Source organism: Pan paniscus, chromosome 19 (assembly GCF_029289425.2).
Source record: "Pan paniscus chromosome 19, NHGRI_mPanPan1-v2.0_pri, whole genome shotgun sequence".
In the NCBI taxonomy this organism is placed as follows: Eukaryota; Metazoa; Chordata; class Mammalia; order Primates; family Hominidae; genus Pan; species Pan paniscus.
Window position 1 is genome coordinate 90,737,744 of NC_073268.2, and position 18,119 is coordinate 90,755,862.

Genomic DNA, 18,119 nt, shown 5'->3' on the forward strand with positions numbered 1-18,119 from the left:
AAGCCCCAATTCTGAGGTATTTTGTTAGGGGCAACCCAAGCAAACTAATATAAGGATTATCTCCTTCATCACTGGATGTGCAGAAATTTGAGAAAGAAATTCATCAGTCAATTAATTCTGTCAACCCTATTTGGTTACACTAATTAGCTCTAGATTGTAAGTACCTCGAGGGCAGGCATTTTGATTATTTGGTCCATTCTTGTACCCTTTTTAATTCCCTTAAACAGTGACAGGCTAGAGTGAGTGCTCAAGAGTTATGTGTTAAATAAATGAGTGAACAAACCATCTCATGCTAATCAAAGGCCCTAATCGGGCACTTACATAAGGCTTCGATTCATAAAGTAATAAATAAATAAATAACCTTAACTATTACTTATTCAAAGCAGTTTGGTAGAAAATAAACTTTCAAATCAGAGTGTATCCTGTATTGATTTGCTTAGGAAAAAGAAAAATAGGGACAAAGCAAGGTGGCTTATGCTTTTAATCACAGCACTTTGGGAGGCTGAGGTGGGCAAATCACTTGAGGACAGGAGTTGGAGACCAGCTTGGCCAACATAAGAAAACCCCATCGCTACTAAAAATTGGCCGGGCATGGGGGCTTACACCTGTAGTCTCAGCTACTCGAGAAGCTGAGGTATGAGAATCACATGAACCCGGGAGGTGGAAGTTGCAGTGAGCTGAGATCATACTACTGCACTCCAACCTGGGCAACAGAGTGAGAATCCGTCAAAAAAAAAAAAAAACAATTAGCTGGGCGTGGTGGTGGGCGACTGTATTTCCCCCAGCTACTCAGGAGACTGAGGCATGAGAATTGCTTGAACATGAGAGGCAGAGGTTGCAGTGAGCCAAGATGGCACCATGCACTCAAGTCTGAGCTACAGAGCAAGACTCTGTCTAAAAATAAAAAAAAGAAAACTTTAAAAAGTTTAATTTAAAAAAAAAAAAACAGAAGGCAAATGGGAGACGGGGAGTAGAAGGGTCTCAGGTGGTTAGAATACCGGGGACCTCCCATAGGGATTTTGTGGCAAGGTCCCAGCAAAAGGAGAACTTGGCACTTGGCAGACCTAAAAACAAAGTCAAGAGGGCCAAGGAGAGTGAAAGGAGGAAATTAAAGGGGACATTCCTCTTCTAGAAAGCCCAGCTGACTGCAGATGGTTGGGCAGGGCACTAAGAGGCATGACCTGAGCTATGGTGTAGAGCCCAGAGACTCCCATCCAAGCTCCAGCACCACCCTTCACTGAGGAAGGGACTGAGGCTCAGTTTCTTCTTCTGTAAAATGGGAACATTTGTATCTGCCCATTCTTCCACATGGGGTGGTTGTAGGAAAGGTCAAAGAAAACAAAATAATGCACAGGAAAGCCTTTTGTGAGCTGTCAGGTGCTCTAGAGATGTGAGAAACTATTGGCATCACTGTTCTTGCCATAATAGTAATCAGAGGAAAATTAAGGGAAACGGGACTTCCCCAAGCCCTCCTTTCCTTGTCCTCCCAGAAGTTGGACCAAGAGTCATCCCTGCGGCTCCATGACCCCACACCCACACTCACATGAGCCACACCGTCCTCACTGACTGCCAACTCATCGGTCTCCCACACTGAGCTCCACGGGGACAGTCCATGTCTGTGTCCCCAGAGCTCAGCACGGTGCAGCCATGTAGAAGTTATTATAACACAGTAAAAGTGGGGCGAATGAATGAATGAACCTACAAACAGCACTGAGCTGCAGAATGAAGGATCTGTGGAGACTGAAAGGACACCGTGTGGCCTGACAGCAAGTGGGAAGGGCTCCAGCTTCCTCATCCTCACTAAGGAGCGTGCAGGTCCCAGACAAAGCTCAGGCTGGAAACTGGGACTTCAAAGAGTTCTCCACTGGAGGAGTTTGGGCCAAGTAGGCCACAGTGGAACCAGAGCTGGCTTACCTGTTGTCCAAGTGGTGGCCGGTCAGAGTTGGGGAGCTGCTAGTTTCTTCTTGGGTGACTGGTGCTGTAAACGTAGTGGAGGTAGGCGTGGTGGGGGCAGGAGTCGGAGCTGTAGTTGATGCTTGGTGTATAAACCAGATCACAGACGCACCTGCCCATGAGCCCACCCGCAGCCCTGCACACAGCTCTGAGCCTGGGCGGAGGTCTGGACTGCTACTATGGGAAGGGGCTGCAGCCTGGACCACTCATGTCTCCCTGGTCTCTAGGAGACTCCAGAGCCTCATAGGCAGGTGGGGCTGGGCAGGGTCCAGGGAGGGTGCTGAGCTGGCCCTGGGAGGACGCTGAGCTGGCCCTGGGAGGGTTAGAGGGGGCTGGGAAGAGCCTAAGGGCAGCTGGAGACCAGCTGAATTTGAGAAACCCGCTGCTTATGACAGTGCCTTGGTCAATCTCCACCCCCAGCCCTATTTATCCAGCAACAACAGAAGCAGAGTGGGAACTTGCACAGTGACCCTAGATCTGTGACATGAAAGGTCAGGACCAGCCCTGAATGAAATCATCATATTCAGGAGAACTTTGACTTTGGGCAAGTTACAAAACTTCAATGATGGGGATGCCCCCTTCTCAGGGGTATTGTGAGGACCCATTGAGAAAATGCATGTTCAGCACTTTGCAAACTAGAACATGCCCCAGAGGCTCCGGGTGCAACCTGGGGCCCCAAGGACTGTGGTGCTCCTTCCATGCCACAAGGGCCCTCGAGCCGTCCTGCTCATCTTCTGAGGGACAGCAGAACAAGCCCGACAAATAAACCCATGCAAACCGAGGCACTGGGACCCCTGAGCTAACACTCCCAGGAGTGTCTGCATTCTAGAAGGACACAGGAAGAAATATCATTAAGTCCACACACACAAATGGCTCATGGTGGGATGTCAGGGACCAGGAATGCAGCCGTTTGACTGTGAAGACCTTTCTGGACTTGGGAATTAGACCCCAGCACCCCAACTATGCTGAGCCTCTTTTTCCCCCAGGTTGGATATGGAATGGGAGGTGGGAACAGCAGCTATGAAGCCCCAGCCCAGAACTCCACCAAAAGCAGGACACACCTGGGCACCAGAGGTCTCCAAAAAGCAATGGCAAGGACTGGTGTCTCTGGGTACCATGGGAAGGCATCCCTTTGGCCCTTGGGCTGAAACTGGGACCATCACCTTGTCCTCAGGCACTGAGCTGTGCAGAGGTAAAAAATGTGCCTAGAAAGGCTTAATCCCGTCATGTAGGGAGCCCTGGGAGCCATGGGGGCATTGAAGAGAGGCCCTGCTCCCCCAGTCCCAGGTGGTCAGTCAGCATTCTATGAGACTCGGGACTCAAGTGATAGATCACTCAGTGACAATTAAATCACTTGAGTAGGACCTCAGAGACCAGGACAGAGCAGGCCCTGAGAGACACACACATATATACGCTCCCTCTTACCTGGGTCAATGGTCACTTGAACTGTGACCCCAAGGTCATTTCCAGTTTTCTCAATTCCACACCAGTAAGTGTCAGCATCAGTTTTCATGAGATCCTCCATGGTCACAGTGAACGTGCGGTTTTTCTGATTGTCCTTGATGGACACCCGGTCCCTCTTCACCTCCTGCTCTGATCCAGTGGTTTTAACAAGGATCTTGCAGTCATACCAAATAGCTCCTCGACACCACCACTTCAAGTAGGTCTCCCAGCCTGATCTGTAAACACACTGCACGGTCAAGGAGCCCCGCTCCAAGCCATTCACTGTTGTTGGACCGGTGATTTGAGTGGCAATGGAGTAGCCTGGAAAACACAAATTCATGTGCTGTCACCTCCCACCCCAAGGGCAGGGCCACAGCTTTCTGTTTAGGGAATAGCTCCCAAATCCAAGTTTCACAGGTTAAATAACCGTCAAGGAAGAAATACACCTTCCGCATACAAAACTTTTGTCCTTCGGCTTTCCACTGGGTCAAAGCCACCAGGAAAATCACTGAAGAGCACAACAACGGATCCCCCCAAAAATAAAAATATTGGCATAAGCAATAATAACTTCCTGCAGTTCACCCCTCTCTCCACCCTACGGCCAAGGTAATCTGTATATTTCAAGGAATGTCCTTTTGCAGCCATCTTTGTGTTAGTCCAGTGTGGTGGGGAGGAAATACCAGGAGACCCATTTCCACAGGGTCTTACCTTGACTCTTAGCACTGATGACCCTCATGAGGTCGAGCTGAGGCAGCCACATCAGATGGCTGTGGAGAGGCTGTCCTGGTGGTCCTAATGATTTCTAGTGGTTCTGGAATAAACCACCCTGGATGAATGCCTTTGAAGTTGATCAAAACAGCAACGGCAACTGGTCTCCATGTGCTATAGGATCCATACAACACAGATCCCACTTTCTTTAATGAATTGCTTTGACCTCTTTGTCAAATTGCAAATTTATGGATTTCCCATTCTGTTCCATTGATCTATATGTCCACCTTTCTGCCAATCCTACATTCTTCTGATTACTATCACCTTGTAGAAAAGCAGGTATTATAGACAGTAAGGCAGTATTTACTTTTTTTTTCTTTTTCTCTTTTTTTTCTTTTGAGACAGGCTCTCACTCTGTCGCCCAGGCTGGAACACAGTGGCACAATCATGGCTCAATCATGGCTCATTGAAGCCTTCACCTCCCAGGCTTAATTGATCCTCCCACTTCAGCCTCCTGAGTAGCTGGGACTACAGGCACATGCCTCCATGCCTGGCTAATTTTTGTAGTTTTAGTAGAAACAGGATTTTGCCATGTTGTCCAGGCTGGTCTCGAACTCCTGGGCTCAAGCGATCCACCCACCTCAGCCTCACAAAGTGTTGGGATTACAGGCGGGCCCCACAACACCTGGCCTGTATTTTCTTAAAATACATGTTTTCCTTCAAAATCGTGTCCTTTGCAGCAACATGGATGTGGCTGGAGGCCATTATCCTAAGTGAATTAATGCAGAAACAGAAAACCAAATACCGCATGTTCTCACTTATAAGTGGGAGCTAAACAATGGTTACACATGGACATAAAGATGGCAACAACAGGCAGAGGAGGGAAAGGGGCAAGAACAAAACAGAGGAGGGAAGGGAGCAAGCACTGAAAAAACTACCAATTGGGTACCATGTTCACTATCTGGGTGACAGGTTTGATTGAGGCTGAAACCTCAGCATCACGCAATATATCCATGTAACAAACCTCCACAGGTACCCACTGACTCTAAAAATAAAAAACATTTTAAAGGAAAAAAATATATATATATATCCCAAAGTGCTGGGATTATAGGTGTGAGCCACTGCGCCCGGCCTTTTTTTTTTTTTAAAGTAAAGAAATATTTCCCTGTATCCGGAATCTTTCAAAGGTGAGAATATGAGAGAAAGAACAAAAAGAACATATATATATAAATTCCCAACCTGAGGTTGGGAGTTTGAGATCAGCCTGACCAACATGGAGAAACGCCGTCTCTACTAAACATAGAAAAATTAGCCTGGCGTGATGGCACATGCCTGTAATCCCAGCTACTGGAGAGGCTGAGGCAAGAGAATCGCTTGAACCCGGGAGGCAGAGGTTGCAATGAGCCAAGATGGCGCCATAGCACACCAGCCTGGGCAAGAAGAGCAAAACTCCATCTCAAAAACAAAACAAAACAAAACAAAAACCAGCAGTTCAAGCACAACAACAAACGGCGCGGACAGAGGGCCTCAGTGTCAGAGAGACCCTGGGAAGGGGTGAGGACCACGGCAGCCTGGATTGGAGAGCAGGGGATCCATGCGAAGGCACAGCCCTCCTTGCACTCCAGCCTGGGTCCTGGGGAAAGAAGCGGGCCCTGTGACAAGAACACACAATGGGGAAAGGACAGTCTCTTCAATAAACAGTGCTGGGAAAACTCAACATCCACGTCCAGAAGAATGAAGCCGGATCTTTATCTCACAACATATACAAAAATCAACTCACAATAGAGAAGATGTAAATGTAAGACCCGAAACTTAAATCTCTCAGAAGAAAACCTAATGGAAAAGCTCCACAACATTGGTCTTGGCGATGATGTCTTGGAGAGGACGCCAAAAGCACGGGCAACAAATGCAAAACTAGACAAATGGGATTCACAAAACCAAAGAGATTCTGCACAGCAAAGGAAACAACCAAGAGAATGAAGCGACAACCTACAGAGTGAGAGAAAATATTTGCAAACCATACATCTGACAAAGAGCTGATATCCAAAATACATAAGGAACTCAAACAAATCAGTAACAAGAAAACAAATAATCTAATTAAAAACTGGGCAAGGAATCTGACCAGATATTTCTCAAAAGAGGAGCTATAAATGGGCAACAGATCTATTTTTAAATGCTCAACATCTCTGATCACCAGAAAAATGCAAATTAAAACCAAAAGAGGGTCAGGCACAGTATTCACACCTGTAATTCCAGCACTTTGGGAGGCCACAGTGGGTGGATCATCTGAAGTCAGGAGTTTGAGACCAGCCTAGGCAACATGGTGAAATCTTGTCTCTACTAAAAATACAAAAATTAACCAGGTGTGGTGGAGTGCACCTGTAATCCCAGCTACTTGGGAGGCTGAGGTGGGAGAATCGTCTGAACCTGGGAGGCGGAGGTTGCAGTGAGCCAAGATCGTGCCACTGCATTCCAGCCTGGGCAACAGAGTGAGATTCCATCTCAGAAAAAAAAAAAAAAATTAAAAGTGGTATATGACTGTATATCCTGCACATATTAAAAAGTTAATAAACCATGAATAAGATAAAAGGATATAATAATAAAAGGATATTTAAACAATGTTATGCCAATGAATTTACAATTTGAGATGGAATAAACAAATTCCTAGAAAAAAATTATACAGGCCAGGCACTGTGAGAGGCCGAGGCAGGTGGATCATCTGAAGTCAGGAGTTCAAGACCAGCCTGGCCAACATGGTGAAACCCCATCTCTACTAAAAATACAAAAATTAGCCTGGCGTGGTGGCACACACCTGTAGCCCCAGCCACTTGGGAGACTGAGACAGGAGAATCGCTTGAACCCAGGAGGTGGAAGTTTCAGTGAGCTGAGATCACACCACTGCACTCCAGCCTGAACAACAGAACGAGACGCCATCTCAAAAAAAAAAAAAAAAAGAAAAAGAAAGAAAAGAAAAAAATACAATATGCTAAAATCAGCACAAAATAAATAGAAAACCTGAATCATTCCACAGCTATTATATTTAAATAAATCAAATCCCTTGTTTAAAACTTCCGCCAAAATAAAACTCCAGACCTATACAGCTTCAATGGAAATATTTACCAAACATGTAAAGAAGAAATCATGTCTATTTTATAGATAATTTTCCAGAGCATAGAAAAAGAAGATGAAATCCCAAATCCATTTCACGAGATTAACATAATCTTGATGCCAAAACCTGACAAGGGCAAAGCAAGAAAGTATTGTAGGCAAATATCACTCATTAACATAAATGCAAAAACCTGAAACAAAAGATCAGCATACGGAATCTGGTGATACATAAACAGGATAAAACATTATCACCAAGTTGGGTTTATGCCAAACACCCAAAATGGTTTTTAACATTAAAAAATCAATAAGGAGGCTGGACGCGGTGGCTTACACCGGTAATCCCAGCATTTTGGGAGGCCAAGGCGGGCGGATCAGGAGGTGAGGAGATCGAGACCATCCTGGCTAACACGGTGAAACCCTGTCTCTACTAAAAATACAAAAAATTAGCCAGGCGTGGTGGCGGGCGCCTGTAGTCCCGGCTACTCAGAGGCTGAGGCAGGAGAATGGCGTGAACCTGGGAGGCGGAGCTTGCAGTGAGCCGAGATCGCGCCGCTGCACTCCAGCCTGGGCGACAGAGCAAGACTCCGTCTCAAAAAAACAAAAGGAAAATCAATAAGGAGGCCAGGCACGGTGGTTTACACCTGCAATCCCAGCACTTTGGGAGTCCGAGGCAGGCGGATCACGAGGCCAAGAGATCGAGACAATCCTGGCCAACATGGTGAAACCCCGTCTCTACTAAAAATTCAAAAAATTAGCTGGGCGTGGTGGCGGGCACCTGTAGTCCCAGCTGCTTGGGAGGCTGAGGCAGGAGAATCGCTTAAACCCAGGAGGCGGAGGTTGCAGTGAGCCAAGATCACACCACTGCACTCCAGCCTGGAGACAGAGCAAGACTGACTCAAAAAAAAAGAAAAAAGAAAAAAAGAAAATCAATAAGGGTAATATGCCATATTAACAGAGTCAAGGAGAAAAATCTTGTGATCATCTTAGGTGCAGAGAGAAGTACCTGATAGGAATCAACACTCATTCATGATTTTTTAAAAACTCTTAGCAAACTAAGAGAACTGCCTTTATCTGATAAAGATTGTCTATCAAAAACCTCAGCAAGCACCACACTTAGTGCGAGACATTCATATGTACTTTATAATAATTTGTTAACATGGACGTTGAAGTTTTATGCACTTTTTTGTACATTTTATTTTCCACAATTAAAAAGACTTTTAGGACACCATAAACCAAGAGCCAAATTATTCTTTTTTTTTGAGATGGAGTCTTGCTTGGTCACCTGTCACCCAGGCCGGAGTGCACTGGTACGAACGTGGGTCACTGCAGCCTCAAGTCCTGGGCTCAAGTGATCCTTTTGCTGTAACCTCTTATGTAGCTGGGACGACAGGACCACAGGCATGCACCACCATACCAGGCTAATATTTTTTTTTCTTTTTTTTTTTTTTTTTTTTTGGAGATACAAGGTCTCACTTTGTTGCCCAAGCTGGTCTCAAACTCCTGGGCTCAACCGATCTGCCTGCCTTAGCCTCACAAAGTGCTGGGATTACAGGCTTGAGCCATCATGCACCACCAGCCAAATTATTCTTAACAGTGAAATACTATAGGCATTCCTATTGAAATCATAAACAAAACATGAATTCCCAATATATATAATAACATGATTCTGGAAGTTCTTTTTTGTTTGTTTGTTTGTTTTTTTGAGATGGAGTCAGGCTCTGTCGCCCAGGCTGGAGTGCAGTGGCTCAATCTCGGCTCACTGCAAGTTCCGCCTCCTGGGTTCACGCCATTCTCCTGCCTCAGCCTCCTGAGTAGCTGGGACTACAGGCGCCCACCACCATGCCCGGCTAATTTTTTGTACTTTTGGTAGAGATGGGGTTTCACTGTAGCCAGGATGGTCTCGATCTCCTGACCTTGTGATCCGCCTGCCTTGGCCTCCCAAAGTGCTGGGATTACAGGCATGAGCCACTGTGCCCAGCCTGGAAATTCTAATCAATATAGGAAGATAAGGAAAAACATAAAATGTATAATTATCAAAAGGGAAATAAGTTAGAGAAAATTTTTTAATTTTAAATGAAAAAGTATTTTAATTCATAATTGAATTTAATAGAGTGGCTAAATAATAAACATGTAAAAATCAATGGCTTTTCTATAAACTGCTAATAAATAGTTGGAAAGTAAAGTAGAAAAGTGCTCATTTACATTAGCATAAAAGTGTATTAAATTCCTAGGAATAACTTTAACAGAAACAATAAAGACTTATGGAAAAAAAGCACAGTGAGGCTGGGCGCGGTGGCTCACACCTGTAATCCCAACACTTTGGGAGGCCAAGGCGGGTGGATCACTTGAGGTCAGGAGTTCGAGACCAGCCTGACCAACATGGTAAAACCCCATCTCTACTAAAAACACACACAAAAAATAGCCAGGCATGGTGGCACACCTGTAATCCCAGCTACTTGGGAGGCTGAGGCAGAAGAATCACTTGAATCTGGGAGGTGGAGGTTGCAGTGAGCCAAGATCGCGCCACCGCACTCCAGCCTGGGTGACAGAGCGAGACTCTGTCTCAAAAAAAAAAAAAAAAAAATCTGTTCCTTGCCAGGCATGGTGGCTCATGCCTTTAATCCCAGCAACTCAGAAGGCCAAGGCAGGAGGATCACTTGAGCCCAGGAGTTGAGGCTGCAGTGAGCTATGATCATGCCACCACACTCCAGCCTAGGCAGCAGACTGAGACCCCAACTCAAAAAAAATAAAAAACCCTCCTTTCTCACAGAAAACGAACTTCCGATGGGTATTTTTTTTCTTGGGTGTTTTAAAATGATAAATTATTTAGAAGAGGGAAACAGGGTAAGCACACTTGCTGCTTGTGGGTGGAAGTTCTGCAGGAGAGGCTGGCAAGAGCTGATGCACGAAGATTCACAGTGGTATCCGGGCTCCATGTTGGCGCCCATAGCTGTGCCTGCTGACTTTTCTGCCCACTTCAGACAGAGGTCCCAAACCACTCCCACTCCCAACACGACTCTCACATCTGCTCACTACCAAATTCTCTCATTTCCAGATGTCAGAAAAAAAGCAGCCATACCTGTCCTGGTCTCACTGTGCCAATGCATTTCATAACATCTCACCCAAAGTCTGCCTTCTCCACTTACATGCTGAAACTCGGGGCCAAGTGTCCATGAGCCACTCCCTGCCCTTCCTGTACCAGCGTAGCAGTCCTGGACAAGTCACTTTCTTCCCCAAGACCTTTTCTCCAATCTGTCCCACCAGGATCTTCTGAAGCAAGAGGCAAAGCCGTGCTGACCTCCCTCTTCCTCAGATGTGCCCAGTCCAAGCTCATTCCTACACAAGAGCCCTCGTATCTACTGTTCCCTGTGCCTGGAAAGCTGGTCCCGATCCTGTGTCTGATCCTTTTCTTAGGTCTCGGCTCGGACAGGCATCTGGGACCCTCTTCAGGGGGGTTGTTTCAGCCCACCTGACTTACAGCATCCCCCTACCTGGGTCCCACTGTAACATAGCATCTTGTTCTGTTTTCCTCACAGTACTTATCACTTCTCACTTCTTGAAATTATTTTTTTGTTTTCTTTTTTTTTCTTTTCTCTTTTCTTTTTTTTTTTTGAAACAGAGTCTCGCTCTGTCACCCACGCTGGAAGGCAGTAGTGTGATTACAGGTCACTGCAGCCTCCAACTCCTGGGCTCAAGTGATCCTCATGCCTCAGCCTCCAGCCTCCCAAGTAGCTGGGACCATAGGCACATGCCACCATACCTGGCTAATTTTTGTACTTTTTGTAGAGACAGGGTTTCCACATGTTACCCAAGCTGGTCTCGAATCCCTGAGCTCAAGCAATCAGCCTCCCAAAGTGCTGGGATTACAGGAATGAGCCTCCTTCCCTGGCCTCCCTTCATTTTTAACCAAAATTGTATGCACCAACTTAAGGTGTCTCCTGCCCTCTGGCTCTGCCCACATCTCAGTCCCTCCTTTCCTCTACGTCCCTGCCAGGCTTATCTCCTCTTGACCTTTCCGGTCCCTCAGCAACTTCTACTATTTCCTTCTGCCCCAAATGCCTAGAACCACCACTCCCTCTCTGCCCAGCAAACTCCCTCTTCCCTCCTTTCAGAGCCCTCCAGCCTCACCTCTTCCCTGACACCTGCCCTTGCTCAGAACACCTCCACGCAGGTGACAGATCACCCAGTCCAGGATCAGGCAGTCGCCTGCTCTCCTGAGCAGCCCGTGTTCCTCCTCTGCTTTTCCCTGGCCGGCGGGGCCTACAGTCTGTCCATTTCACATGATCAGCCGCTGGGGATCAGGAATTCTGCCTTGCAGTGGCTTCATTATGAAGGCCATGCCCTGTATTCCTGCCTTGGCAACGGAAATGCTAGGTGAATGGTGGGTATGTGGATGAAACGCACAAGGCTCACGCCATTAAGGACACCTTCTGGCCGGGTCCCTTCTTCCCTCTCTCAGCCACCTCCTCCTGCTTGCTAAGCTTCCCCAAGAAGACAGACCCAGGCCCGCTCACCTGAGAGCCAGAAGAGGAGCAGGTAGAGTGTCAGCAGGGGCATCTTCTCTTCAGACAGGTCCCCGTTCCCCTCAGTGGAGCCTGACAGCAGGAACAAACTACAGACTGCGCTCCATCTCCCAGCCTTCTGCTGGCACTCACTCTCGCCCTTGAACTTCCTCCTTCAGTCACTTCCCATGGGTGAAAGAGACTGAAAGAGGAAGGAGGTGGTTGGTCGGGCACGGTGGCTCAGGCCTGTAATCCCAGCACTTTGGGAGGCCAAGGCGGGCAGATCACGAGATCAGGAGTTCAAGATCAGCCTGGCCAACATAGTGAAACCCCGTCTCTACTAGAAATACAAAAATTAGCCAGGTGTGGTGGTGCACACCTGTAGTCCCAGCTACTCAGGAGGCTGAGACAGAAGAATCGCTTGAACCTAGGAGGCGGAGGTTGTAGTGAGCCGAGATCGCGCCACTTGCACTCCAGCCTGGGTGACAGAACAAGACTCTGTCTCAAACAAAAACAAAAAAAAAAAGAGGAAGGAGGTGGAAAGGGTGAAATTTCGAGGCAGTTGACAATGCAAGGGGTCACAGGAATCATCAGCTTCTGAGAAGTACCTCTCTGTACACAGCCACCGTGGGTTCTCTAAAAAGAGAACTTCGTGGCTCCTCTGTCATGTGGAAACCTGCAGACAGACCCGCTGGGTCTGGCCAGCCCTTATCCAATCCTCCAAACCTGGTGGGTTGGCTGGGGGCAGGGGCACGCGGCTCCACCAGAGGGGTCCTGGAGAGCCACGGCTGATAGACACGATGTCCTAAACCTGGAGCTTCAGGTGTAGCCAGATGCTTGGGAGCCCAGAAGGCCAGAAGTTCAAGAGGACTGAGGGGCACTTGGGGCCAAATTCAGAAAGCCAGAGGAGAGATTCCAGACCAAAGGTTGGAAGGCAGCTATGAGGAGATTGGGTATCCAACCCCAGACTACAAGGCCAGGTATGGTGGCTCACACCTGTAATCTCAGCACTTTAGGAGGCTGAGGCAGGAAGATCACTTGAGGCCAGGAGTTCAAGACCAGCCTGGGCAACATGGCAAGGCTTCATCTCCACAAAAAAAAAAAAAAAAAAAAAAAAGTCAGGCATGGTGGCTCATGCCTGTAATCCCAACACTTTGGGAGGCCAAGGTAGGCAGAAGACTCCAGGTCAGGAGTTAGAGACCGGCCTGGCCAAAATGGCGAAACCCCATCTCTACTAAAAAATACAAAAATTAGCTGGGCGTGGTAGCATGCACCTGTAATCCCAGTGACTCGGGAGGCCGAGGTAGGAGAATCACTTGAACCCAGGAGGCAGAGGTTGCAGTGAACCCAGATCGCACCACTGCACTCCAACCTAGGCAACAGAGCAAGACTCTGTCTCAAAAATAATAATAATAATAATAATAATTAGTTCTGCAGAGTCACGCACGCCTGTAGTCCAAGCAATCTGGGAAGCTAAGGCCTGAAGATTACTTGAGCCCAAGAGGTCGAAACTGCAGTGAGCTATGATTGAGCCACTGTTCACTGTACTCCAGCCTGGGCAACAGAGCAGACGCTGTCTCTTTAAACACACACACACACACACGTGCACGCACGCACGCACACACAGAGAGGTTCAGAGAGAAGGGAGATGCAAGCAGGGAACTACTGGCCCAGTGACAAGGGGCGCTTTGTCCTGAGAACACGAAGGAAGCTCCTACTGCTGTACCCCAGCCCACCAGGTGAGATCCCAGGGATACCTACATCTGGAATCTTCCAGAAACCTTTCCATTGTACCAAGGGGTCTACCTGAGGAAACCAGTTCATTGCTCAGGACTATTACCCCCTCGCTCCACCCCTCACCTTATAACTATTTGTTGAAGGAAGGAAGGAAGAAAGGAAGGACGAGTTTTGCCCCTCACTCTCCTCCTTCTGACAATCATGTCCATCCCCCATCTCTCCTTTCCCATCAAGACCCCAGCAAGTCCCTAGGGTCGGGACTGGGGATATAAAAGGATTAGGAAGGGCCAGACTCAGTGGCTCACACTTGTAATCCCAGCACTTTGGGAGGCCAAGGCAGGTGGATCACCTGAGGTCAGGAGTTCGAGATCAGCCTGGCCAACATGGCGAAACCCCGTCTCTACTAAAAGTACAAAACTTAGCCGGGTGTGGTGGTGGGTACTTATAATCCCAGCTACTCAGGAGGCTGAAGCAGGAGAATCACTTGAACACAGGAGGTGGAGATTGCAGTGAGCTGAGATCGCGCCATTGCACTACAGCCTGGGCAACAAGAGTGAAACTCCATCTCAAAATAAATAAATAAATAAAAATAAATAAAAGGATTAGACCTTTCTCATCTTCTGCACCTGGAGCCACTTTTGCCATGTGTCACATACACCCTGTGACATCTTGACAAGGGAGTGAGTCTCAAAGAGGGACGCAACCCCCTCACACCCTAATCAGGAATGAGTGGGTGTGCAGAGGGTTATTTGCACAGAAAACCACAGCAGCTGATAAGCCATGGCTTTTCCAGGACGTGGCCAGAGATGGCTTCTCGCTTTACATATCTGCAGACCATAAAGTAGGTCAAGAATCCGGGGTGAGGGCTTGGCCAGCCCTTTGGTCCCTGCTGCATGTCAATAGGTCCTCTGCCCAGGGCACCATGCAGATACACAGAGAGCAATCAGCCCTCTGCAGTAGGGAAGCCATTGGCTTCCAGGAAAAAGGACCAGGAATGGGAGCTGCCCTGAAAAACAAGGGGCAGATGCATCGAGGGTCGTGGGGTAAGCTTTCCTCTCTTGGGCATGAGCAACAAGGAGGGAACAGCACTGTCTGTTAGAACTGCCTGTGGCCAGACCCTCTGATCGTGGCCTCTCCCAGACCTGGCCTCCCCAAGAAGGATTCCCCTTTGAAACAAGAAGAGAGAATTCAGGCTGGGCACGGTGGCTTACGCCTGTGATCTCAACTCTTTGGGAGGCCAAGGCAGGCGGATCACCTGAGGTCAGGAGTTCAGGACCAGCCTGGCCAACATGTTGAAACCCCATCTCTACTAAAAAATACGAAAAATTAGCCGGGCATGGTGGTGGATGTCTGTAATTCTAGCTACTAAGGAGGCTGAGGCAAGAGAATTGCTTGAACCCGGGAGGCAGAGGTTGCAGTGAGCTGAGGTCACAGCACTGCACTCCTCCAGCCTGGGTGACTGAGCAAGACACTGTCTCAAAAAGAAAAAGCAGAGAATTCGCCAAATGGTTCTGAGTAGCTGCTCCTCTAACCAAGTGCCTATGGGGAATACAGGGGAATCGGCTCTTCTGCAGGCCTTGTGTCCTCAAAAACTCATTTGAGCCTGTAATCCTGGTTTGGCCATTGACCTATACACAAGCCAGTTATCTCCCTGGGCTTCCCTGTCCCCATATGTGAAAGTAGGGATTAGACAGGTCATCTGAGATTCTCCCTGCTCTAAAGCACCTATGTATGTATGTATGTGTGTGTGCATGTATGTACGTGAATGGTTGAGCCTGTCATTCTGCCCTGGCCTTGTGTGCTCTGCTAGGGGACTCTGTCTAGCACCTAAGAACCAGTCTCTGTTTTTATAAATCATAACTCTTCTCAGAAACCATTCCTGAGCCCTTTTAGTTCCCCTCACTTCCAATTGCACTTTATCTTTCCCAACCACTTGTGCTATGTTTCATATTTTCCATCATTATTACATTGAATCCTCACTATAAATCTAGAGGAAAGGTGATGCGGTTCTCATTTTTCAAAGAAATTGAGACGCAGAGAGCAAGTGACGTGTCCAAGGTCACATAGCTAGTAAGTGGCAGAGCCAAGATTCAAACCCAGGCCTGGTTCATATAAGCCATGCTGCCTTGTGTCAGGTTCAGGGAGGGGGCAGAGAAAGAGAGAGAGAGAGAGAGAGAAAACAGCCCTTAGATCCTGTTCAGTGCTGACAACGAAGAATTGATAAAGCAGAGAATCCCGGAGCTGGTTGTCACCAGGGCGTCCACTCCAAGGTTGTTTTTTAAACAAATTTCCTGGCCGGGTGCCGTGGCTCACGCCTGTAATCCCAGCACTTTGGGAGGGCAAGGCAGGCGGATCACCTGAGGTCAGGAGTTCAAGACCAGCCTGACCAACATGGTGAAACCCTGTCTACTAAAAATACAAAAAATTAGCTCGGCATGGTGATAGGTACCTGTAGTCCCAGCTGCTCAGGAGGCTGAGGCAGGAGAATCACTTGAACCTGGGAGGCAGAGGTTGCAGTGAGCTGAGATCGCACCATTGCATTCCAGCCTGGGCAACAAGAGCGAAACTCTGTCTCAAAAATAAAATAAAATGAAATAAAACAAATTTCAGAATGAAAGAATGTTTTATCATGCACTGAAAACTGACTTAGTAAAGCAGGTAACTGATACCACCAGCCTTGAACATTTTCCAGATCTCATGTCCCTCTTCTGCAGTGTATGGAATGGGAATCTGGGCCTTACCCAAGTTCTTGTCCAGGAATTCAGGCACAGGAAAGCTTATTTCTGAGAAAAATAGGCGTCTCCAAAGAGTGAGTCTGAAAGTTTGTGTCTCTCGAATTTCATACGTTGAAACTTAACCCTCAACGTGATGGCATTACGAGGTTGAGCCTTTGGAGAGTAACTAGGTCAGGAGAGTAACTAGGTCTCCTGAATGGGATTAGTGCCCTTATAAGAAAGGCCCCAGAGGGCTGGGCGCGGTGGCTCATGCCTGTAACCCCAGCACTTAGGGAGGCCGAGGCAGGCGGATTACCTGAGGTCGAGAGTTCAAGACCAGCCTAACCAACATAGAGAAACCCCGTCTCTACTGAAAATACAAAATTAGCCAGGTGTGGTGCATGCCTGTAATCCCAGCTACTCAGGAGGCTGAGGCAGAAGAATTGCTTGAACCTGGGAGGCAGAGGTTGTGGTGAGCCAAGATCGTACCATTGCACTCCAGCCTGGGCAGCAAGAGCGAAACTCCATCTAAAAAAAAAAAAAAAACAGAAAAGAAAAAGAAAGGCCCCAGAGAGCTGCCTTGCCCCTTCTACCATGTGAGGACACAGCAAGAAGGAGCCCTCCCTGAGGAGTGGGTCCTCACCAGACCCTGAGCCTACCAGTGCCTTGACCTTGGACTTTCCAGGCTCCAAAACTGTGAGAAATACATTTCTGTTTATAATCCACACAATCAGCAGGGCATAGTGGCCCACACCTGTAATCCCAGCACTTTGGGAGGCCAAGGCAGGCAGATCCCTTGAGATCAGGAGCTCCAGACCAGCCTGGCCAACATGGTGAAACTCCGTCTCTACCAAAAGATACAACAATTAGCTGGGCATGGTGGCACGACCCTGTAGTCCCAGCTACTTCGGAGGCTGAGGCAGGGGAATCACCTGAGCCCAGGAGGCGGAGGTTGCAGTGAGCCAAGATCGTGCCATTGCACTCCAGCCTAGGTGACAGAGTGAGACACTGTCTCCAAAACATCATATCTATCATACATCATATCATATCATATCATATCATATCCACCCAGTCTATGGTATTTTGTTATAGCAGCCGGAACTAAGATAGTGGGTTAGAGAAAACAAAAGGGCTCTTTGATTTTCAGAATAGAGCGCCTGTCATCTTTGCTGCCTGCTCCTTGACAAAGTGGAAGAGCTGCAATTGAGGCTCCCCCTGCCTAGAAAATTTGATCTTTTTTTTAAGCACCTATTAATTGGCTAGATGTATTTGGAAAAAAAACAAGCGTTTGTTCAGCAACAGGTAGGCTAAACTTGGGCATCCCCTTAGCTTTCATCAGATTCCCCGATGCAATGCACCTCCTCAACACACACACAGACTTTTTCCCACTACAAAAGTAATGTGTGTTTGTTAGAGAAAAACAGTGAAATACAGATGAACACAAAGAATGCATCTTAAGTCACTCCGAATCCTGCCAGACAGAAATAACTGCTGTTAAATATATGTGTGTGTATCTATTACCAATCTTTTGTTCTTCTGTAGAAAAGCAATTTATTTCAGGTTTAATGAAGGATCACTCATGTATGAGTTTGCTTTACCAACTGGACTACTATCTTTATTAGGGCATTTTAATACAGGAAAAATATAAAAAGTATGGCAGTGGAGGGTGTTGATAATGGGGAAGGTTATACATCTGTGGGGGAAAAGAGTCTGTGGAAAAATCCCTGTATCTTCTGCCCAGTGTTAATGTGAACCTAGAAATTCTCTAAAAATTAAATCCTATTTTATAAAAAAGAGAGACATGGCCGAAAATACCAGCTCTGAAATACCTCCAGTTAATACTTTCTTTAAAAAGGTAAAATGCAGGCCAAGTTTGGTGGCTTACACCTGTAATCTCAGCACTTTGGGAGGCCAAGATGGGTGGATTACTTGAGCCCAGGAGTTCGAGACCAGC

The 18,119-nt window shown here is 47.4% G+C and overlaps 2 protein-coding genes across 7 annotated transcripts in view; one reads left to right on the forward strand and one right to left on the reverse strand.

Annotated features, from left to right (window-relative positions):
- Nucleotides 1-14,244, reverse strand: part of LOC100977992 (CMRF35-like molecule 1) — a 43,698-nt gene extending 29,454 nt beyond the window's left edge. For 4 of the 5 annotated variants that reach the window (XM_063599378.1, XM_063599377.1, XM_063599376.1 and 1 more), the window contains exons 1-3: nt 11,727-14,244; nt 3,379-3,717; nt 1,915-2,023 (exon numbers count right to left, since the gene is read on the reverse strand). In XM_063599378.1, the coding sequence (XP_063455448.1) occupies nt 1,915-2,023; nt 3,379-3,717; nt 11,727-11,769 (491 nt within the window). In that variant the 5' untranslated portion in view covers nt 11,770-14,244. The remainder of the gene's footprint in view (nt 1-1,914; nt 2,024-3,378; nt 3,718-11,726) is intronic. The other variant, XM_003813336.4, reaches the window with a different exon arrangement.
- RAB37 (RAB37, member RAS oncogene family) overlaps nt 1-18,119 on the forward strand; it is a 78,784-nt gene that overhangs the window by 31,603 nt on the left and 29,062 nt on the right. The gene's annotated exons all lie outside the window — the stretch shown is intronic.